This window comes from Rhinolophus sinicus, linkage group LG10 (assembly GCF_036562045.2).
Source record: "Rhinolophus sinicus isolate RSC01 linkage group LG10, ASM3656204v1, whole genome shotgun sequence".
In the NCBI taxonomy this organism is placed as follows: Eukaryota; Metazoa; Chordata; class Mammalia; order Chiroptera; family Rhinolophidae; genus Rhinolophus; species Rhinolophus sinicus.
The window spans coordinates 82,346,968-82,368,168 of NC_133759.1; the positions used below are offsets into that span (position 1 = coordinate 82,346,968).

The 21,201-nt window shown below is 40.5% G+C and overlaps 3 protein-coding genes across 3 annotated transcripts; all 3 read left to right on the forward strand.

Moving 5' to 3' along the window:
• Window positions 1–3,313, forward strand: LOC141567276 (protocadherin beta-3-like). The gene is given in 2 exon segments (XM_074313663.1): window positions 1–2,132; window positions 2,134–3,313. Coding segments are annotated over 2 exon segments (2,490 nt in total). The 5' UTR covers window positions 1–132; the 3' UTR covers window positions 2,624–3,313.
• A 7,108-nt stretch (window positions 3,314–10,421) lies between these two features.
• Window positions 10,422–15,464, forward strand: LOC141567282 (protocadherin beta-4). Its single transcript, XM_074313671.1, has one exon. The coding sequence runs from the start codon at window positions 11,857–11,859 to the stop codon at window positions 14,200–14,202; it is 2,346 nt and encodes a 781-aa protein (XP_074169772.1). The 5' UTR covers window positions 10,422–11,856; the 3' UTR covers window positions 14,203–15,464.
• Window positions 15,465–15,588: 124 nt separating this feature from the next.
• Window positions 15,589–21,184, forward strand: LOC109451078 (protocadherin beta-5). Its single transcript, XM_074313666.1, has one exon. It carries the CDS (start codon window positions 18,507–18,509, stop codon window positions 20,892–20,894), a length of 2,388 nt encoding a protein of 795 aa, XP_074169767.1. The 5' UTR covers window positions 15,589–18,506; the 3' UTR covers window positions 20,895–21,184.
• The last annotated feature ends 17 nt before the right edge of the window (window positions 21,185–21,201 follow it).

Consider the following 21,201-nt stretch of genomic DNA (forward strand, 5'->3'; position numbering starts at 1 on the left):
CAAGAGTTTGAAACTCCTAGCGAACGCATGGTGGCGCTGTTGACTAAGAAGGAGAATTAAACCACAGACAGCGTGCGTACTCAGTAACGCACTGATCCTGTGCGGTAAACTAGGGATTCTGAGCATGGGCAGATGTTTAAGCAAGCAAATCTGAGCCCTAGAAGGGATTATTCGCTAGACCTTCTTCAAAGGTTGGGAGGCAAAAGACTGCGTTTCCCAGTGCTATCGGAGGCTCAGGGTGGCAATATTTCTTGGAAGAACATGGCAGAAAGTGAAATGGAGGCCGGAGGGAAGCGGTTTCTTAGACAAAGGCAAGTCCTGTTTCTCTTTGTTTTACTGGGTGGGTCTCTGGCTGGGTCCGAATCGAGACGCTACTCTGTAGCTGAGGAGAAAGAGAGGGGCTTTTTAATAGCCAACCTAGCAAAGGATCTGGGCATGAGTGTAGGGGAACTGGCCGCTAGGGGGGCCCAAGTTGTGTCTAAAGGGAACAAACAGTATTTTCAGCTCAACCATCAGACCGGTGATTTGCTCCTGCATGAGAAATTGGACCGGGAAGAGCTATGCGGCCCCACAGAGCCATGTATACTGTATTTTCAGATTTTACTGCAAAACCCTTTGCAGTTTATTACAAATGAGCTCCAGGTCATAGACGTAAATGACCATTCTCCAGTATTCTTTGAAAATGAAATGCAGCTGAAAATCCTAGAAAGCACTCCACCAGGAACAGTAATTCCTTTGGGAAATGCTGAGGACTTGGATGTGGAAAGAAACAGTCTCCAAAACTACACGATCACTCCTAATTCCCATTTCCACGTTCTCACACGCAGTCGTAGGGATGGAAAGAAGTACCCAGAACTAGTACTGGACAAAACGCTGGACCGTGAGGAGCAGCCCGAGCTCAGTTTAACCGTCACAGCGCTGGATGGCGGGTCACCGCCCAGGTCTGGGACTGTCCAGATCCACATCCTGGTCTTAGACATAAATGACAACGCCCCAGAATTTACACAGTCTCTCTATGAGGTTCAAGTTCTAGAGAACAGCCCCCTTAACTCTGTTATTGTCACTGTCTCAGCTTCTGATTTAGATACAGGAAATTTTGGAACAATATCATATGCATTTTTTCATGTTTCTGAAGAAATTCGCAAAACTTTTCAACTAAATCCAATTACTGGTGATATCCAACTAGTCAAATACTTGAATTTTGAGGCGATTAATACTTATGAAGTCGACATAGAAGCCAAGGATGGCGGAGGTCTTTCGGGAAAATCGACAGTGATAATTCAGGTGGTTGATGTGAATGATAACCCACCAGAACTGACTTTGTCGTCAATTACAAGTCCTATCCCGGAAAACTCGCCAGACACAGTGGTGGCCGTTTTCAGTGTTTCCGATCTAGACTCGGGAGACAATGGGAGAATGATGTGTTCCATTGAGAACGATCTCCCCTTCCTCCTGAAATCATCCGTAGAGAATTTTTATACCCTAGTGTCCCAAGGAGCGTTGGACAGAGAGAGTAGAGCCGAGTACAACATCACCATCACCGTCACCGACTTGGGGACACCCAGGCTGAAAACCCAGCACAACATAACCGTGCTGGTCTCCGACGTCAACGACAACGCCCCGGCCTTCACCCAAACCTCCTACACCCTGTTCGTCCGCGAGAACAACAGCCCCGCCCTGCACATAGGCAGCGTCAGCGCCACCGACAGAGACGCGGGCGCCAACGCCCAGGTCACCTACTCGCTGCTGCCGCCACAGGACCCGCACCTGCCCCTGGCCTCCCTGGTGTCCATCAACGCCGACAACGGGCAGCTGTTCGCCCTGAGGGCGCTGGATTACGAGGCCCTGCAGGCCTTGGAGTTCCGCGTGGGCGCCACGGACCGCGGCTCCCCTGCGCTGAGCAGCCAGGCGCTGGTGCGCGTGCTGGTGCTGGACGCCAACGACAACGCGCCCTTCGTGCTGTACCCGCTGCAGAACGGCTCTGCGCCCTGCACCGAGCTGGTGCCCAGGGCGGCCGAGCCGGGCTACCTGGTGAGCAAGGTGGTGGCGGTGGACGGAGACTCGGGCCAGAACGCCTGGCTGTCGTACCAGCTGCTCAAGGCCACGGAGCCCGGGCTGTTCGGCGTGTGGGCGCAGCGGCGAGGTGCGCACCGCGCGGCTGCTGAGCGAGCGCGACGCGGCCAAGCACAGGCTGGTGGTGCTGGTCAAGGACAATGGCGAGCCGCCGCTGTCGGCCAGCGTCACGCTGCACGTGCTGCTGGTGGACGGCTTCTCGCAGCCCTACCTGCCGCTCCCGGAAGCGGCGGCCGACCCGGCCCAGGCCGACCCGCTCACGGTCTACCTGGTCATCGCGTTGGCGTCGGTGTCGTCGCTCTTCCTGTTCTCGGTGCTGGCGTTCATTGCGGTGCGGCTGTGCAGGAGGGGCAGGGCCGCCTCGTTGGGTGGCTGCTCGGTGCCCGAGGGCCACTTCCCGGGCCACCTGGTGGATGTCAGCGGTACTGGGACCCTTTCCCAGAGCTACCAGTATGAGGTGTGTCTGATGGGAGGCTCAGGTACCAGCGAGTTCAAATTCCTCAAACCGATTCTCCCCAATGGTCTGGATCAAGACGCAGAACAAAACTAATGCAAAATTCCAATTGCAAGAGTAGTTTAGGTTTCATTAACAGAAGAATCAAAAAGTAACTGCTTGGCTATGAGTATTTTCTTTTAGAATCAAGAATCTTTAGTTGATATAACATTTTATTTATATATTGATTTTACTTTCTATTTAGTTAGTTAATCTTTGCATTTTCTCCTTTTTTCATCTGCTTACTATCTTACCAGTGCAGTCTTAATGCTTACGTTTTCTAATAGGTGAGTAAAAATAAATTCGTTATCTTTTAATGGTGATTTCAAATAGGTTTACTTAAAGGAACTCGTTTTGAATTCTATATCCAAAACAATGTAGAGAGAATTCCAAACCACCAATCTTATAATTTACCTTGTTGAATTTAGTCTGATAATATTCTTTATTATACTCCTAAAGCAGCTTTGTCTATGTTTAATGAAGTTTGTGGCTAGATAAGAATGTGTTTTCTTTAATATGTACCATCTTTAAGGTGCACCACCTTTTTAGGAACATAGTACCAAAACGAAAGTAACACATTCAATTCATTTTCTGTTTTGATATTTGCAATTAATATTTCAAAACTGTATGTACTTATATTGGTCAAAAGTGAACAAAAATATAGGCTAATAGGAAAATTACTCTTGGATTTGCTTAAAGTGTATTCATGACTGAGAACAAATTAAATGTAAGGCATTTTGAACAACTGATTGTGCTTTTTCATTTGGTATGAAATATTACGTAGTAAGGCATCTGATGTTATGACAATTTGGTTGGTAAATTCTGAGATGTAAATGTTATCAACCTGAGGGCCTTTGTTAGTTTCAAGAAAGTACATGTATCTCTATATGCTTTATGATAAAAGTAGTGTCCCAGCCAATCCTGCTTTTAAAAAGTTAATATCTATTTGGCATTTACATGGTAATTAATATACAAGGGAAATCTTTTTGTTTGTTTCCTGTCTTACTGCCCTCCTTCAGATTTCAACCTGACATGATTTAGGATTATGTATGGTTCTTCTGGGATAAACATTTTCCATCCACATCAGCATTCTGCCTCCTATAGTATAACTAAAAGAAAATGTATAAGAATAGGAAGTTCTAAAGAGGAGAGAGCAACATCACTGTGAAAGTCTAAATGAGCTACAATTAAGAATAAAATGTGTAAGCAACCCCAACATCACATTTTATGGCTATTTTGAATCATATAGAAAAATTTACTTTAAGTATTAAAGTATTTAGTCCCTTATTAAAGAAGTTGATCAGGAAAAAATAAGTTTATTTTAATATTTGTGATTAGAACAAACAGAACTCAAGTTTTCTCAAAGATTTTCAAAATTCCCCAAAGAAAAAAGGAATTTAAAATTGACATGCCTTCATACATTAAAGTATAGTTAGTTTAAAATGGCATCATTTTGTATAACTGAGAATCAAATGCATGAATCCTTAATCAGGGAAAAGAGAATATTTCCTTTCATTCATAAAGTATTTTATAGAGATGTTTGAGTCCGGCTCTTTTGGTGAGATTCCCCCCCCCCTTCTTTTCATATTTAGCTGAATTTTCATGAAGAGAGGAAAAAGGCAAAGAATTCTGATCAAGACTTCTTTTTTTTTTTTTTTGACTGGCTTAGTCCCAAGTAGTGTCAGAGCTAGAAAAGTATTCAACTGTGGAAAGTATAAAGGGTAGTTCTTTTTTGGCCTATGTAGTATATCCCTGGCCTCTGATTGGTTATTCTATTGAACTTTGGTTAGTCTTCATGCTATCAAAATTAAGTAAAATTTGCAAGATACCAAAACTTTTGAATAAACTTTAAAATAGCAAATCATTCATCTTCAAAACATAATTCTAGATAGTGTGCAGTCTCCATTTTTCTCTTTGAAAACACATTAATTCATAAATATTTTCTCGACATTCATATCTAGTTTTTAAAACTGAAAAGCAAAGAGATGAAAATGAATTGTAAACTTTTATATAGGGTTGTTAAAAGACTAAACTATATTCAAGCATCACTTATTAAAATTAGTGAAGTAACTTATACTTTTTGTAAATCTTCCTTAATCCTTAAATATGGCTTCCTTGCAAATAGGGACTTAAGAAAATAGATGATAGTTTTTCTACACATTCCACTGCTTTATTCTGGGAGTCTCTTGCTTCTTAGAGTGTATTCTTCTGTTTTAAAGCTGGAAATCTATTAGTCAAATTGAGAGTTATTTTTATGTCTAATACTCATAATCTTAGCCAATGGTTTGGTTGATCATAGATTTTTAATTTTAAAGTCATTTCCCTCTGTTCTTTTGTATTCAACACTGTTGATGAAAAAGTGATATCCATCTAGCTCTCATTCTTTTATCTGTAAACTTCTCTACTCTCTTTTACATTTTTTAAAAGATTTTATTGGGGAAGGGGAACAGGACTTTATTGGGGAACAGTGTGTACTTCCAGGACTTTTTTCCAAGTCAAGTTGTTGTCCTTTCAATCTTAGTTGTGGAGGGTGCCATTCAGCTTCAAGTTGTTGTCCTTTCAATCTTAGTTGTGGAGGGTGCAGCTCAGCTCCAGGTCCAGTTGCCATTGCTAGTTGCAGGGGGCACAACCCACCATCCCTTGCGGGACTCAAGGAATTGAACTGGCAAACTTGTGATTGAGAGCCCACTGGCCCATGTGGGAATCGAACCGGCAGCTTTCAGAGTTAGGAGCATGGAGCTCTAACTGTCTGAGCCACTGGGCCGGCCCATCTTTTACATTTTTTTTATTGTTGATATTTGCTAGGTCCCAATTTGAGATTCATCCAATGTACTGAATTTGTTTTTCTTTGAGTAACCATAGTTTTCTTTTTTAAAATTTTTAATTGGCAGGTTTTCAAAACAATGTTTTTTCACAATTGCTATTTTCTTCTGTTTTGGTGGAGGAAATTAAAAATATTTTTTACTTTTAAGTTTTTTCCATATTGTTCTGAATCTCTGTTTCTTGGGTATACATTCTTTTATTTGTTGAGTCCCTTTTTCATGCTGTTAGTCTTCCTCATATGCTTCGTGGTATTTTATGAAGAAATCTCCTATTGGAGTCTTCCCTCATAACAGTACTGGTTTTGGTAGTCTTGAAGAAGGGAGGAAGGAGGCGTCTCAAGGTGGCTCCAGCCTCAGGCTGTATAAAGCCAAGCCTTAATTAAGAAGCTTAGCTCAACGTTCCCACACACAGGCAGCAGTTCTGGACCTACACCTGACGGTGTGTTTGAGCTGGGCTCCAGTCTCCCTTGCATGGCACTGCTCTGCATTTGTTCTATGAGGCAAAATCTCAGAGAAGGTCTCCCTCTGCTTGGTTGTCATGTGTCTCTTAAGGCTGTAGACATGGGAACTAATGGCAACATTTTTTACTTTTCAATCTTCAGAGTAAACAAGCTGATTTTAATCTTAAACAAGCTGATTTTAAGGAAATTTGAGTTGTATCTGAAATAAGTGATACATAGGGATTACCTACAGGAAAAAAATTCATGGTCTTGATTAATATGCATGAGAGTGCTGCACATGGTAGTGCTGGATGACATACAACTTGCTGGATGACAAAGAAAACCCTCTGCAAAGCAATCCTTTGTTGTGCACTGATGCCAGGTAGAACAAGGCAGTAAACTGGGTGGTGACATGAGTTAGAACTCATGACTATTTTTCAATTTTTCAAGGCCTCAGAGTGAGTACTTGATGTTTAGCATGTGGGCTCACAAACTGGAAATATGGAGTATATCTAGCTCCTAAGTGATAGGCGCAAGCTGGTGCTGTTATTAAGGACAACGAGAAGCCACCTTTATTTGGCATGGTCATGCTACACCTGGTCTAGGACCTGTCCCAGCCCTACCTTCCATTCCTTGAACCAACCACAGAAGTCTACTCAAGCCGACAGGTTGTTTATTCTCTTGTTCACTGATTTGTCTCAGCTGTTTTCCTCTTTCAAGTCTCTCTGCCCCTGTTCAATGATGCTCAGATTGTGGAGGATGAACAGTGAACCTTCAGTGGCCTGCTGCTCATAAGACCATTTTTCTTAACATTGTGAGGATATCAATATCACTGGGACTTATATCTAGAGCTATTAATGTGAAAGGTTTCTGACTGGAATATCAAGACAAATGGGTTCAGATTTCTGAAGCCATTGTCTCCAACTAATATAGGCTGTCCACAAGGAAAGATGTTGACGAGAAACTCAACTTCTAGAACAATTTAGGGTTTACTGAAAATTAAAATTGTATTACCTAAATATTGTCATCTTGAGGATTTTTTTTGCTTAAATTTCTTTATCTCTGGGGAAGTGGATTTCTTCATCCTGAATGTCTCATCCTATTCAACAAGATTTAATCGGTAATCAAAAAACTTTCCACAAATGAAATTCCATGATTAGATTGCTTCACTGGTGAATTCTACTGAATGTTTAAAGAATTAACACCAATCTTTCATAAATTTGTTTAAAAAAAGAGGAACAGGGACCACTTCCCAATTCATTCTATGAGGCCAATATTACCCTCATGCCAAAACCAGACAAAGATAACACAAGAAAACTAATACCAATATTTCTTATGAGTATAGATACAAAAACCCTCAACAAAATATTAGCAAACTGATTCCAGCAACATATAAAATGGATTATACACAATGACCAAGTGGGATTTGTCCCAGAAATACAAGGTTGGTTTAACATATGAAGGTCAATCAATGCAATGCACCATATTAACAGAAAAGGACAAAACCATGCAACCATCTCAATAAATACAGGAGGGAAAAAATTTTACAAAATCCAACACCATTTCATGATAAAAAATACTCAGCAAACTAGGAATAACAGGATATGTACTCAACCTGATAAAGGGCAACTATAAAAACCCACAGCTAACTTCAAATTTAAGGGTAAAAGACTGAATGAAACCTTTCCCCCCAAGATCAGGAACCAAACAAGGATGTCCCTTCTCACTGCTTCTATTTAACATTGTACTGTAAGTTCTAGCCAGGGCAATAGAAAGAAATAAAATAATTCAGATTGGAAATGAAAAAGTAAAAGTATATTTACAGATGACATGATCATACATAGAGAAAATCCTAAGGAATCCACAAAATCTACTAAAATTAATAAATGAGTTCAGCAAGGTTGGAGGATACAAGATCAACATACAAAAATCAATTTTATTTCTGTACATTAGCATTGGACAACCTAAAAATGAAATGAAGAAAACAATTTCATTTGTGATAGCCTGAAAAAGAATAAAATACTTAGGAATAAATTTAACAAAATAAGTGGAAGACTTGTATACTTAACACTACCAACCGTCATTGAAAGAAGTTAAAGAAGACCTAAGTAAATGGAAAGTGTTTACAGGTTGGCAGACTTAATATTGTTAAGATGGTGATACCCTCCAAGTTGGTCTAGAGAGTCGATACAATTTCTATCAAAATCCCAGCCTAATTTTTTGCAGAAATTGGCAAATTTACCCTAAAATTCATATGGAAATGCAGTGGACCCAGATAAGCCGAAACAATCTTGAAAAAGAACAACAAAGTTGGAGAACTCAAACTTCCTGATTTTAAAGATGTGCTATGAGTTAGATATTAGATATTTGAATAATTAAATACATTAAACATAAATACTATCTTTTTATTTAGAATGTACTACAAGGAATTATTAGAAATTGTCTTAGATTCCATCACAAATTTCTCAAGCTAACCTCCCTAATTATCCAAATATCTCCTTTCTAAATTTAAATTTCAATGATGTGACTTTTTGAAAATCAGTTTAGTTTGAAAAGTTAGCTGATACTAAATTTTAGTTTACTTTCACCAATGAGCAGTATTGGTTGCTTTACAGTTATTTCATTCAAATGACCAACTGATGTATCTAATTTATCTATCTAGTAGAAAAATTTAAAAGATAAGAATTTCTAATAAAATCCACAAACCATTGACATTAGCTAATTATTTTCAGCTTAATATTTTGAAATAATACTATTTAAAGTATGATTTAAAGAACTAAAAATACCAGTTAAAATCTGACAATACCTATTTCACCAATTTCTCTATCTTTCTCTCAACAATTAATATTTAATCTCCCTCTCACCCTTCAAGTTAAGAACAAAACAGCCCCCAAGTTAACATGAAGTTTAAAAAATATTCTCTCAATTTTTCAAAACAATTTTATTCAAATTTTTAAACAAATTTTATTCAAAATTTCAACGTACGGATTTAGCACTTTGAATTTTAGGACTACTTGTATTCAAATTCCTTTAAAATGATTTTTATCTTTTCTTCAATTATATTAAAAATTTGTGCCTATATTTTACCAAGCAGGAATTAAAATTGCTATTTAGTTTCCAGAGTACCCTGCTAGCTATTCTCTCTCTCTCTCTCTCTCTCTCTCTCTCTCTCTCTCTCTCTCTCTCAGAATATTCAAAATGGAAAAAATATTTTAAATATTATGCTTCAGGTCTGGCAACCAGTTGTGTACATTGTTATATGAATCCTTCAGAATGCATAATGCACCTTTCCTGACTGGAAAGAAATGATTTTTCAGGTGACCATTCTTTATATCAACTCCTCTTCTATGCAGATGTAATGTAATAGATTTTTTTTTTTTCAGATAAATTTGGCAGTTTAGGGGAATAATCCATGCTGTTGTGTGTTAGATTACCCAATTAGGCCACCCTTCTTGATTTTAATTACATCCTAGTAACATTTGAAAATATCTATACATAGATATTTTTTCTTCAATATGTAAGGCTACAGGTTATTCATTATATATGTTACTCTTTAAAAATTTTACACGTAATTAATGATCTCAACAAAACACTAGTAGTTTTCCTTCCAATTTCTAAATTTCATAACCACCTCTCTTTGCTGGTACATATTTCTAAAGGGAAATAAACAATTTTGAATGTTCTTATATTAATTGAAAACTTGAATACAAATATGTTTCACTATGTACCCACGACCAGGATGAAGTTTGGATCTAAATTATCTAAAAAGTTGTTCACCTCTCTAATTCCACTTGGGTAGATAAGAAAATGGATTCTAGAGCCACACTGTAACAGTTTGAATCCTAGCTCTGCCATTTCAAGTGGTGTTGTGACTATGGGCAGGCTATTTAAACTCTCTATGCCTCCATTTTTTCATCTATAAAATGTGGCCAATAAAAGTGCCCACCTCATAGGCTTGTTTGGGGGAATACAATGAATTAATATATATGAAATGCTTAGAATAATATCTGGCATATAGTAGCACAGATATGTTAATATTGTCTCAATATCCTTTATTTTGGATTGACAAAAGGAACTGAAAAGAGCTGATTTGCAACAGTATTTCTATGTCAGCATATAGAAATAAGTAAACAAAATGTAGTTTGAATTTTGTTCTGCACTCTGTAATTTGAATATAACTAGAACTTGCTTACTCCATGATGAACAATTTGCTCTTTATTTTTCCCAGATTTTTAAAAATTTATATCTAAAATAATACTTTTTCTTTTATTCTTTTCAGTATTATGTTTTCTTATTTCACTTAATGTTGGTACATATTTTATCTCCTCTGATTTACCTTAAAAGTAAAAGAAAACTGTAAAATGTATTAATATTATTATTGCCATTGCTATAAATCTTATAGGAAGCAATTAATAGAACGAGAATCAAAATAAACTTAATTGAATAGTACTCAGCATGTATTATACTCTCATCTCTCAGAATTCTATATTCACTTTCAGACATGTTCATGGCTGAATGTATGATCTGACAATAATCTTCTTATATAGATAGAAACATAATTAAAGTAGATTAATTAATGCATCAACTCATAGTTATTGAATAACTACTGTAATCCAGGTTTCTTTCAAAAGTAACTTTTCTAATACTTTCTATTAGAATCTAAGATTATTGACATGCTTTTAAAATAATTCATTCAGCATGAATTATAAATTATAATTTATTAAGTGAATTAGGTAATTAAATTGAATTACAAAATATTTAAGGAAGAGAAATCACGTAAGTGCCAAGATAAGTGGTACTCCATTCAACATGCTAATTGTAACCAATAAACTGGTCAGTTGTGTCTCAGTTAACTTCCTATATCAGGATAATTACAATAGATGTACACTGTGCTGGAATCCATTTTATAAACAAGTCTCTTCTCTTCACCATAGACAAGGCCTGAGGCACTCTTTGCTCACCAGTTAAAATCAGGGCTTCTTGTGAAAGAATCTGATATCTGGGATACAAGGAATGAATACATTAAGATGCAAAGTCATTGCAAAATACAGGTATCTATCTAGCTAAAGAAGCTTACGTTTAAAGCCTTTATCTTTACAAAATTCTATGATTTTTGCTCACTTGATTTTAATCTTGATATTATCCTGATAATAACAAAGTAGAATAATCATGTCCTATCACCCTCGGAGCTTTTTTCCTTATCTGTAAAACTTCCTTTCACTTCCTTTTCAGTTCTAAAAATCTGATTCTAATACTATTTGACTTCCTCCTAAATTTAATGTGGAGGAAGGACTGTAAAAGGACTTATAACAAAGCAAGATACCTCCTCTTTCAACTTATTGCTGTTTGCACACCCGTGTAGGAAGATAGAAGAACCTTTCCTTTGAAAAATAGTCTGAGACCACATGGTACAGAACACTTTAACTTTTACATAATTATAAATTCCTCACATACTTGGAAATACACAGGTATAGCTATTATTAATTGTAATTTTATAAGAGTTTATCTCCCCTGGTTAGATTATGCAAAGGGGAAATGGAGTTCTTTGAAGTTCCACTGCTTAGGGTGTAGGGAGACGGAGATACCGTCTTGCTTTCTGCTCACAATTATTCTAGCTCAGGTAATGTAGTGGAATAATCTTACAAATTACGCAAATTAATGGAATAACAAAGTTTGTAAACGTTCTACACACTTTAAAAATGGATTACTTTTGGACACTTCCAAAATATGCTTTTACTTGAGAATATCAATTTCCCAATAAAGACGCAGGGTGGCGCTGCAGGCTAAGATTGTGAATAAGCCCCTAAATACTCACATATTCCTTTGTTGCAAAACTGAATCAAAGACACACGGAAGAAGCTTTTCCAGCAGTACTGGGTTACCGACGAGTTTTGGCAGCAATATACTAAACGATTTTAAGATTCAAAGTAACTTTGTGAGGTGTCAACTAATCAAGAAACCGGAATTGAATATCTCAAGTCTTTTTGTGGTTGCTGAAGGGATTGGATGTAAGCACCCGGGCTCCAACATGGAGACGCTAGAGAGAATTCAACCAAACAGGCAAGTGATGGCCTTTATTATGATGGTGTTCTTGTCTCAAGCTAATCCCGAGCCTATTTGTTATTCTGTGCTGGAAGAAACAGAGAGCGGCTCCGTTGTAGCCCATCTGACCAAGGACCTGGGTCTGGGAATTGGGGAACTGGCCGCCCGGTCGGCCCGGGTGGTGTCTGACGATGACAAGCAGCGCTTGCAGCTGGATCGTCAGACGGGAGATTTGGTTTTGAGAGAGAAACTAGACCGGGAAGAGCTATGTGGCTCCACAGAACCATGTGTACTGCATTTCCAAGTATTCCTGGAAATGCCGGTGCAGTTTTTTGAAGGAGAATTATCAATCCAGGACATAAATGACCACTCCCCAGTATTCCTGACAAGGGAAATGCTCTTGAAAATCCCGGAAAATAGTCAGCCAGGGACTATTTTTCCTTTGAAATCAGCTCAGGATTTGGATGTGGGCAGCAATGGTCTTCAACAATACACTATCAGCCCCAGTTCTCATTTTCACGTTCTTACTCGAAATCATGGTGAGGGTAAGAAGTACCCAGATTTGGTGCAGGACAAAGCGCTGGATAGAGAGGAACAGCCGGAGTTCAGCTTAACCCTCGTGGCGCTGGATGGTGGGGCTCCGCCCAGGTCCGGCACTATCGCGGTGCGAGTCCTGATCATGGACGTCAATGACAATGTTCCTGAGTTTGTGCACACCCCGTATGAGGTGCAGATCCTGGAAAACAGCCCCCTAGACTCCCCAATACTGAGTGTCTTTGCTAGGGATGCAGATGCTGGAAACTTTGGGAGTGTTTCCTATAGCTTGTTCCAAGCATCAGATGAAATTAAACAAACTTTCTCAATAGATGAAGTCACAGGAGAAATCCGACTGACAAAGGAATTGGATTTTGAACAAATTAAATCTTACCACGTGGAAATTGAGGCTACGGATGGAGGAGGCCTTTCTGGAAAAGGCACTGTATTTGTAGAGGTGGTGGATGTGAACGACAATGCTCCCGAACTGACCATATCTTCACTCACCAGCTCCATCCCAGAAAACGCTCCTGAGACCGTTGTCTCTATCTTCCGTATTCGAGATAGAGACTCTGGAGACAATGGAAAGACGATGTGCTCTATTCCAGATAATCTGCCATTCATTCTAAAACCGACTTTCAAGAATTTCTACACCCTTGTAACAGAAGGACCACTGGACAGAGAGAGTAGAGCCGAGTACAACATCACGATCACCGTCACCGACTTGGGGACCCCCAGGCTGAAAACCCAGCACAACATAACCGTGCTGGTGTCCGACGTCAACGACAACGCCCCGGCCTTCACCCAAACCTCCTACACCCTGTTCGTCCGCGAGAACAACAGCCCCGCCCTGCACATAGGCAGCGTCAGCGCCACCGACAGAGACGCGGGCGCCAACGCCCAGGTCACCTACTCGCTGCTGCCGCCACAGGACCCGCACCTGCCCTTGACCTCCCTGGTGTCCATCAACGCCGACAACGGGCAGCTGTTCGCGCTGAGGGCGCTGGATTACGAGGTCCTGCAGGCCTTGGAGTTCCGCGTGGGCGCCACGGACCGCGGCTCCCCTGCGCTGAGCAGCCAGGCGCTGGTGCGCGTGCTGGTGCTGGACGCCAACGACAACTCGCCCTTCGTGCTGTACCCGCTGCAGAACGGCTCTGCGCCCTGCACCGAGCTGGTGCCCAGGGCGGCCGAGCCGGGCTACCTGGTGAGCAAGGTGGTGGCGGTGGACGGAGACTCGGGCCAGAACGCCTGGCTGTCGTACCAGCTGCTCAAGGCCACGGAGCCCGGGCTGTTCGGCGTGTGGGCGCACAACGGCGAGGTGCGCACCGCGCGGCTGCTGAGCGAGCGCGACGCGGCCAAGCACAGGCTGGTGGTGCTGGTCAAGGACAATGGCGAGCCGCCGCTGTCGGCCAGCGTCACGCTGCACGTGCTGCTGGTGGACGGCTTCTCGCAGCCCTACCTGCCGCTCCCGGAAGCGGCGGCCGACCCGGCCCAGGCCGACCCGCTCACGGTCTATCTGGTCATCGCGTTGGCGTCGGTGTCGTCGCTCTTCCTGTTCTCGGTGCTGGCGTTCATCGCGGTGCGGCTGTGCAGGAGGGGCAGGGCCGCCTCGTTGGGTGGCTGCTCGGTGCCCGAGGGCCACTTTCCGGGCCACCTGGTGGACGTCAGCGGTACTGGGACCCTGTCCCAGAGCTACCAGTATGAGGTGTGTCTGACCGGAGACCCTGGGACTGGTGAGTTCAAATTCCTGAAGCCAATATTCCCCAACCTCTTGGTTCAGGACATAGAGAGAAATTAAAGAAAATACCAAATGCAGGAATAATTTTGTATTAAGTTAAGTTTTGTGTTTGTTTAAGTGACATCGAATTTGGCAAAACTAACTCCTGTTACGATGCCTTTTAAGAAATAGTTTTATCCAAATACGTATCTCTATTCCAAACCAATGCATATCCCTGATCATGCTAAATTTATTCCTTTTGTTAATATTGATTGGAGTTGGCCTTTTAAATTACACTGGATATTGAGTATGTATTTTCTCCATATTTGACCTTCTATTAGTGATTAATCTTCCCATAACTATAAATTACTCAATTAGTATAAGAAATTTTACTTAAATCAATTTCTTAATTAATGTCTTTTTAATGAAACATTTTAAAGCTTTTATGTAATTTTGCATTTTTATATATTTGTGGTTCTTGTCTTTATCATATATAGCTTTATCTTTGTAAGACCAGAGTGCTTGAAATTCTTTATAGCTACCTAGGCCTTTCTTTTTTACTATTCTACCAGGCTATGACCCGTGAATAGCCATGAGCATATAACTTAGCATACTTGTTTCTCCTAAATTGTACATAAACATGCACCTCATTAAAATACTGATACACTAAAACTGTGACTTCCTATTGTGATCACCATATATGCTAGAGGTTTTCTTATTTATTTGATGCTACTTACCTAGCACATTGTAAGTGCTCCATAAATACTAATGTTAAAACTGAAATAATTATTCTCATTTGTAAATAATAATTAAAGAGAAAATCTTATATCATTTGGCATCACTTTCACTAAATAAAACTAAGTCACTGCTTGGTAAAATCCTTTAAACAATAGTCTCAGAACCTTAAGTAAATCCTAAGTCCTTTCAGAGGATTCAAGATGTAGAGAGCATCATACACTTCCTTGTCCTTCCTTTTGCCCTATAAAAAGAAGTTCAAGTGTAATTTAATGTATGTATCCCTTGGTTTTCCTGCAGCTTTTCCCTATTGTTCAAGGGTCAGATAATTTCTTCTGAGTTTCAGTTATTCTGTTCAAGACTGATTATCATATGATATCAGATTTTCACTTTAAGTTACATTGCAGACATGGACAGTATCAACAAAATAATGATTTATTTTTGATGTTCAATTTATCTTCTGTTTTGTTCTTCAATGTAGCTTTCAGATATTTTCTGTAAATTTACTTTATCAATTATACTGAACTTTCCTTTGTAAGAAATAAGCATTATTTTGTCCTTTGGGACAATAAGAATATAAATAGAAATTAAATAATGTAAGAAATGAACTTATCTGAATTATGATTGTTTTATGTTGTGTTCAATAAGCCAAGTAAGCTGATCATGTGATTTCCAACTAAATTTATATGACTATTACTATAAGACCACTTATTTGAACTTTTGGTACAATGTGAGCAACTAAAGAGCTTGCTTTATAATCTAAATATTTATTTTGAAATCTTGTGTCATGCTACTAGAATTTAATTACTTGCACTTTTCCCTGAATTACTTTTTTTCCCTAAGGACACAATGAAATGAAAAAGGAAAGTGACTTACTGTTTCAGCTATTCTTGAAACAGCCTTTTAGCCTTCATCCAATCTAAAAATTGAAATAAGAGATAAAAATGAGAACAAAATTAAACATAAGCAAATATATAAGATATAAATATGGTAGTCAACTTTAATGACTTCTCCATTTTATTATTAGCTATTAATATTTAACTGAAATAGCTTTTATATATGATAACAGGAAATCTGATTGACATTTTCACCAATATATTTCAACATAACGAAAATCCAAGTTCACTTTTTCTGTTTATGTAAGGAAATTCCAGTTGTACAGTCAACCAAATGACACTGGCCAAATAAACATCCAGAACCCAACTTTATGGATTTATGTAGTACATTCATGAAATACTCTGAGTATTACTTTATGAATTACTGTGCATACTCATAAAGCATGGATCTTTCCTTACTATCTGGGTATCACCACCAGATTAGTATAGAATAGATAAACATTTTGAAATTCAATGATTAGAATTTAGTAGTAAACATGACTCGAATAACTTCCACAAAATGCATGTTTTATGAAAAATAAGCCAATTCTATTGTTGCAAAATAAAAATAGAGAATGGAGGCCAAATATCTTAAATAGAGGGACATATAATGTTCAGCAGTTAGAAGACTCAATGTTTGGAGTCTTCTTATGTCAATTTTCTGCAATCAATCTATAGATGTAATAACATCTTAAACAAATTTTCAGCAAATTTCTTTGTGAAAAAGCTGAATCTAAAATTTACATGGAAATACAAAGGAACAATAATAACCAAAGCAATCTTGAAGAAAATGAATAAAGCTGGAGGACTTACCCATCAGATACTAAACCTATTATAAAGCTACAGTAAGTAAGACTATGTAGTACTACAGGATAAACAAAGAGAAAAGTGGAAAAAAGAGTCTTAAACAGACCTATGGTTACAAAATGATACATCACAAGCAATGGGGAAGAGATCACCTTTTCAATAGATAGTGCAAAGTCATTTGGATATTTATATGAAAAAAAATGATTTTGATACTAACCTCATTCATATGAAAAAATTCAAAAGGATTATAGCTCTAAATGTGAAAATTAAAATAAGTAATTTTTCAAAAACACGATACAATAATATTTTCACGACTTTGGATTATGCAAAAATTTAAAGAGAACACAAAGAGAGCTAACCATAATCATTGAGAAATATTGACAAGTTGGGCTAAATTAAAGTTTGAGAAGTTTTGTTCATCAAAGATACCACAAGAGTTAAATTCCAAGCCATAAAGTGGGAGAAGACATTTGCAATACATAATTCTGAAAAAATACTTATATCCAGAATATATTAGGAACTTCTAAAGATGGATAAGAAAGAAGGCAAATACCTTAAATAGAGAAATGGACAAAAGACTTTCAAGCACTTCACAAGAATGTACCCTAATGGCCAATAAACATGTGGAAAATGTGCTCATTTTAATTAATCACCAGGGAAATATTAATTAAAATTACAGTATGATATCACTACATACTAGAATGGTTACAATTAAAAGACAATATCAAATGTTGACAAGGATATGGAGCAACTGGAACTCTAATTGTTTGCTGGTTTGGGTAAAACCACATTTGAAAACTTGTTTGCAATATCTGCTAAAGCTAAATATATGTGCACATCTTAATGCACCACAGTCTACTTCTAAAAATATATAAAATATAAATGCTCACATAGACATCAAATGACATGTACAAGAATGTTCATAGCAGCACTACTCAAAATATCCCTAAATTGGAAAAACCCAACGCCCATCACGTGAAGAATGGATAAACAAATCGTGATATAGTTACACACTAGAATAGTATAAATAATAAGAATAAAATAAATTATAAGAATATGCAACAGATGAATTTTACAAATGTAATGTTGAGTGAAAGAAGTCAAACACAAAAGAGTAATATTCTACAACTCCATTTGTATAAAAGTTCAAAATAACAAAAAATTTTGTGACAGTAGAAGTTAGGAGAGTGTTTATCTTTAACGGGGAGGGTAGTGACCAGACAATGACAGAAGGAGGCTTATAAGGTTTCAGTAACATTTTAATTTTAATTTGGATTCTGCTTGTAAGAGTGCATTCACTTTGTGAAAATTCTTTGAGTTGTACACGTAAGATCTGTGCCCTGTTCTGATGTATGTTATATTTAAAGATAAAAATCATTTTTGTAAAAATTTAAACTTTCGTAAACATCCATTATCACTTATTTCTTGAATATAACCAAACAAAAAACCCACAAGTAAGTTTTTTCACATACTCAAAAGGTATTTTTATGAGGAATAGTAATCTATCATTTTAGTTTGTCCTGAAAAGTATTCTTTTACTTATAGCTAACTCAGCAAATGTCTATTTAGAGCTTCCAATAACTAAGAACTGGAGGGAGATAAGATCGGCAGTAGTTCTGTGACTTAAAAGTTTTGATACACACCAGAGTTATAATTTGGAATGAAATGAAATGGCGAATACTGTATGCAATAGTAAATAAGGACGCTTGGTGGCGCTGCAGGCTAGGAGTTTGAATGAAGGTCTCTGTGGCTACCCCGGACGCCATTAAGCTGGGAATCAGAACTCCGACTGCTTTCTAAAAGAAGGAAGCATTTTAGGTAAGATCGAGGGGCGGAGATCTTCAGAGAGGGCATCGTTCTAGTGCAAGTCAGTCAGAAAGATCTAATTCGAGGTTATTTAACGAAGCCATCTGGGTTGACTGTATACCGAGTTGAAGAAACTGCATCTTCTTGAACCGGGTCTTAACAATGGAGACAGCGCTAGCAAAAACGCTACAGAAAAGGCAAGTTATCTTTTTTGCTCTATTGTTGCTTTTGTGGGAGGCTGGTTCTGAAGCAATTAGGTATTCTATACCAGAAGAAACAGAAAGTGGCTCCTTTGTGGCAAACCTGGCAAAAGACCTGGGACTCAGGGTGGGGGAACTGGCCACTCGGGGCGCGCGAATCCACTACAAAGGAAACAAACAGCTCTTACAGCTGGATATGAGGACTGGGAATTTGCTTGTCTATGAAAAACTAGACCGGGAGGTACTGTGCGGGGCGACAGATCCCTGTATACTGCAATTCCAACTATCACTGGAAAACCCGGTGCAGTTTTTTCAAGCTGATCTGCAGCTCACTGATATAAATGACCATTCCCCAGAGTTCCTAGACAGGGAAATGCTCCTAAAAATCCCAGAAATCGTCCAGCCAGGGACTGTGTTTCCTTTGAAAATAGCGCAGGACTTTGACATAGGTAGCAACACTGTTCAGAACTACACAATCAGCCCCAACTCCCATTTTCATGTTGTCACTCATAATCGCGGAGGTGGCAGAAAATTCCCGGAGCTGGTGCTGGACAAAGCGCTGGATAGGGAGGAGCAGCCCGAACTCAGTTTAACCCTCACCGCGCTGGATGGTGGGGCTCCGCCCAGGTCTGGGACGACTGCCGTCCGCATTGAAGTCGTGGACATCAATGATAACGCCCCTGAGTTTTCACAGTTGCTCTATGAAGTACAGGTGCCGGAGAACAGCCCGCTAAACTCCTTAGTTGTCGCTGTCTCCGCCCGAGATTTAGATGCAGGACCATATGGGAATGTAGTTTACGCTCTTTTCCAAGGCGATGAAGTTAATCAACCATTTGTAATAGATGAGATAACAGGAGAAATTCGTCTGAAACAGGCATTGGATTTTGAGACAACTCAATATTATAACGTGGAGATTGCGGCCACAGATGGCGGGGGGCTTTCAGGAAAATGCACTGTAGCTATACAGGTGCTGGATGTGAATGACAATGCCCCTGAACTCACCATGTCGAGGCTCACCAGCTCTACCCCAGAAAACTCACCAGAGACTGTAGTTGCTGTTTTCAGTGTTTCTGATCCAGACTCTGGGGACAATGGCAGAATGGTTTGCTCCATCCAGAACGATCTCCCTTTTCTCTTGAAACCCACATTCAGGAACTTTTACACCCTAGTGACAGAGGGGCCACTAGACAGAGAGAGCCGGGCAGAGTACAACATCACCATCACCGTCACCGACTTGGGGACCCCCAGGCTGAAAACCCAGCACAACATAACCGTGCTGGTCTCCGACGTCAACGACAACACCCCGGCCTTCACCCAAACCTCCTACACCCTGTTCGTCCGCGAGAACAACAGCCCCGCCCTGCACATAGGCAGCGTCAGCGCCACCGACAGAGACGCGGGCGCCAACGCCCAGGTCACCTACTCGCTGCTGCCGCCACAGGACCCGCACCTGCCCCTGGCCTCCCTGGTGTCCATCAACGCCGACAACGGGCAGCTGTTCGCGCTGAGGGCGCTGGATTACGAGGCCCTGCAGGCCTTGGAGTTCCGCGTGGGCGCCACGGACCGCGGCTCCCCTGCGCTGAGCAGCCAGGCGCTGGTGCGCGTGCTGGTGCTGGACGCCAACGACAACTCGCCCTTCGTGCTGTACCCGCTGCAGAACGGCTCTGCGCCCTGCACCGAGCTGGTGCCCAGGGCGGCCGAGCCGGGCTACCTGGTGAGCAAGGTGGTGGCGGTGGACGGAGACTCGGGCCAGAACGCCTGGCTGTCGTACCAGCTGCTCAAGGCCACGGAGCCCGGGCTGTTCGGCGTGTGGGCGCACAACGGCGAGGTGCGCACCGCGCGGCTGCTGAGCGAGCGCGACGCGGCCAAGCACAGGCTGGTGGTGCTGGTCAAGGACAATGGCGAGCCGCCGCTGTCGGCCAGCGTCACGCTGCACGTGCTGCTGGTGGACGGCTTCTCGCAGCCCTACCTGCCGCTCCCGGAAGCGGCGGCCGACCCGGCCCAGGCCGACCCGCTCACGGTCTACCTGGTCATCGCGTTGGCGTCGGTGTCGTCGCTCTTCCTGTTCTCGGTGCTGGCGTTCATCGCGGTGCGGCTGTGCAGGAGGGGCAGGGCCGCCTCGTTGGGTGGCTGCTCGGTGCCCGAGGGCCACTTCCCGGGCCACCTGGTGGACATCGGCGGCATGGGAACCCTGTCCCAGAGCTACCAGTATGAGGTGTGTCTGACAGGAGGCTCCGGGTCAAACGAGTTCAAATTCTTGAAGCCGATTATTCCCAACCTCACACCCCAAGGAGCAGGCGAAGAACTAGAGAAAAATACCGCTTTCCGCAATAGCTTGGGATTCAGTTAGGGATCTATCCGATCATGATTCAGTGTCTTTTTTCGCTTATCTCTAATTTCTCCAGATAGAGTTTGAGAGCATAATGGACAAAATCTTATCTTCAAGTATAACCTTGATTTCCCTTTTGTAATGTATTTGTTCATTGGACTTTATGTGTCCAATTTTGGAAAACTCAGTTCTAGACCATTTACATATACCATTTTATATCCATGCATGCTGTTGATTTTCCTGAAATGTTTGCTCCTCTTGTTGGCATTTGTTGCAATGAACTGTCTAAATAAAATCAAATATTAATTGCTTTTCTCTCTATCCGATC

Bases quoted from the DNA above. Each gene is read 5' to 3' on its own strand.
- LOC141567282 (XM_074313671.1), top strand. From the start codon at position 11,857: ATGGAGACGCTAGAGAGAATTCAACCAAACAGGCAAGTGATGGCCTTT.
- LOC109451078 (XM_074313666.1), top strand. From the start codon at position 18,507: ATGGAGACAGCGCTAGCAAAAACGCTACAGAAAAGGCAAGTTATCTTT.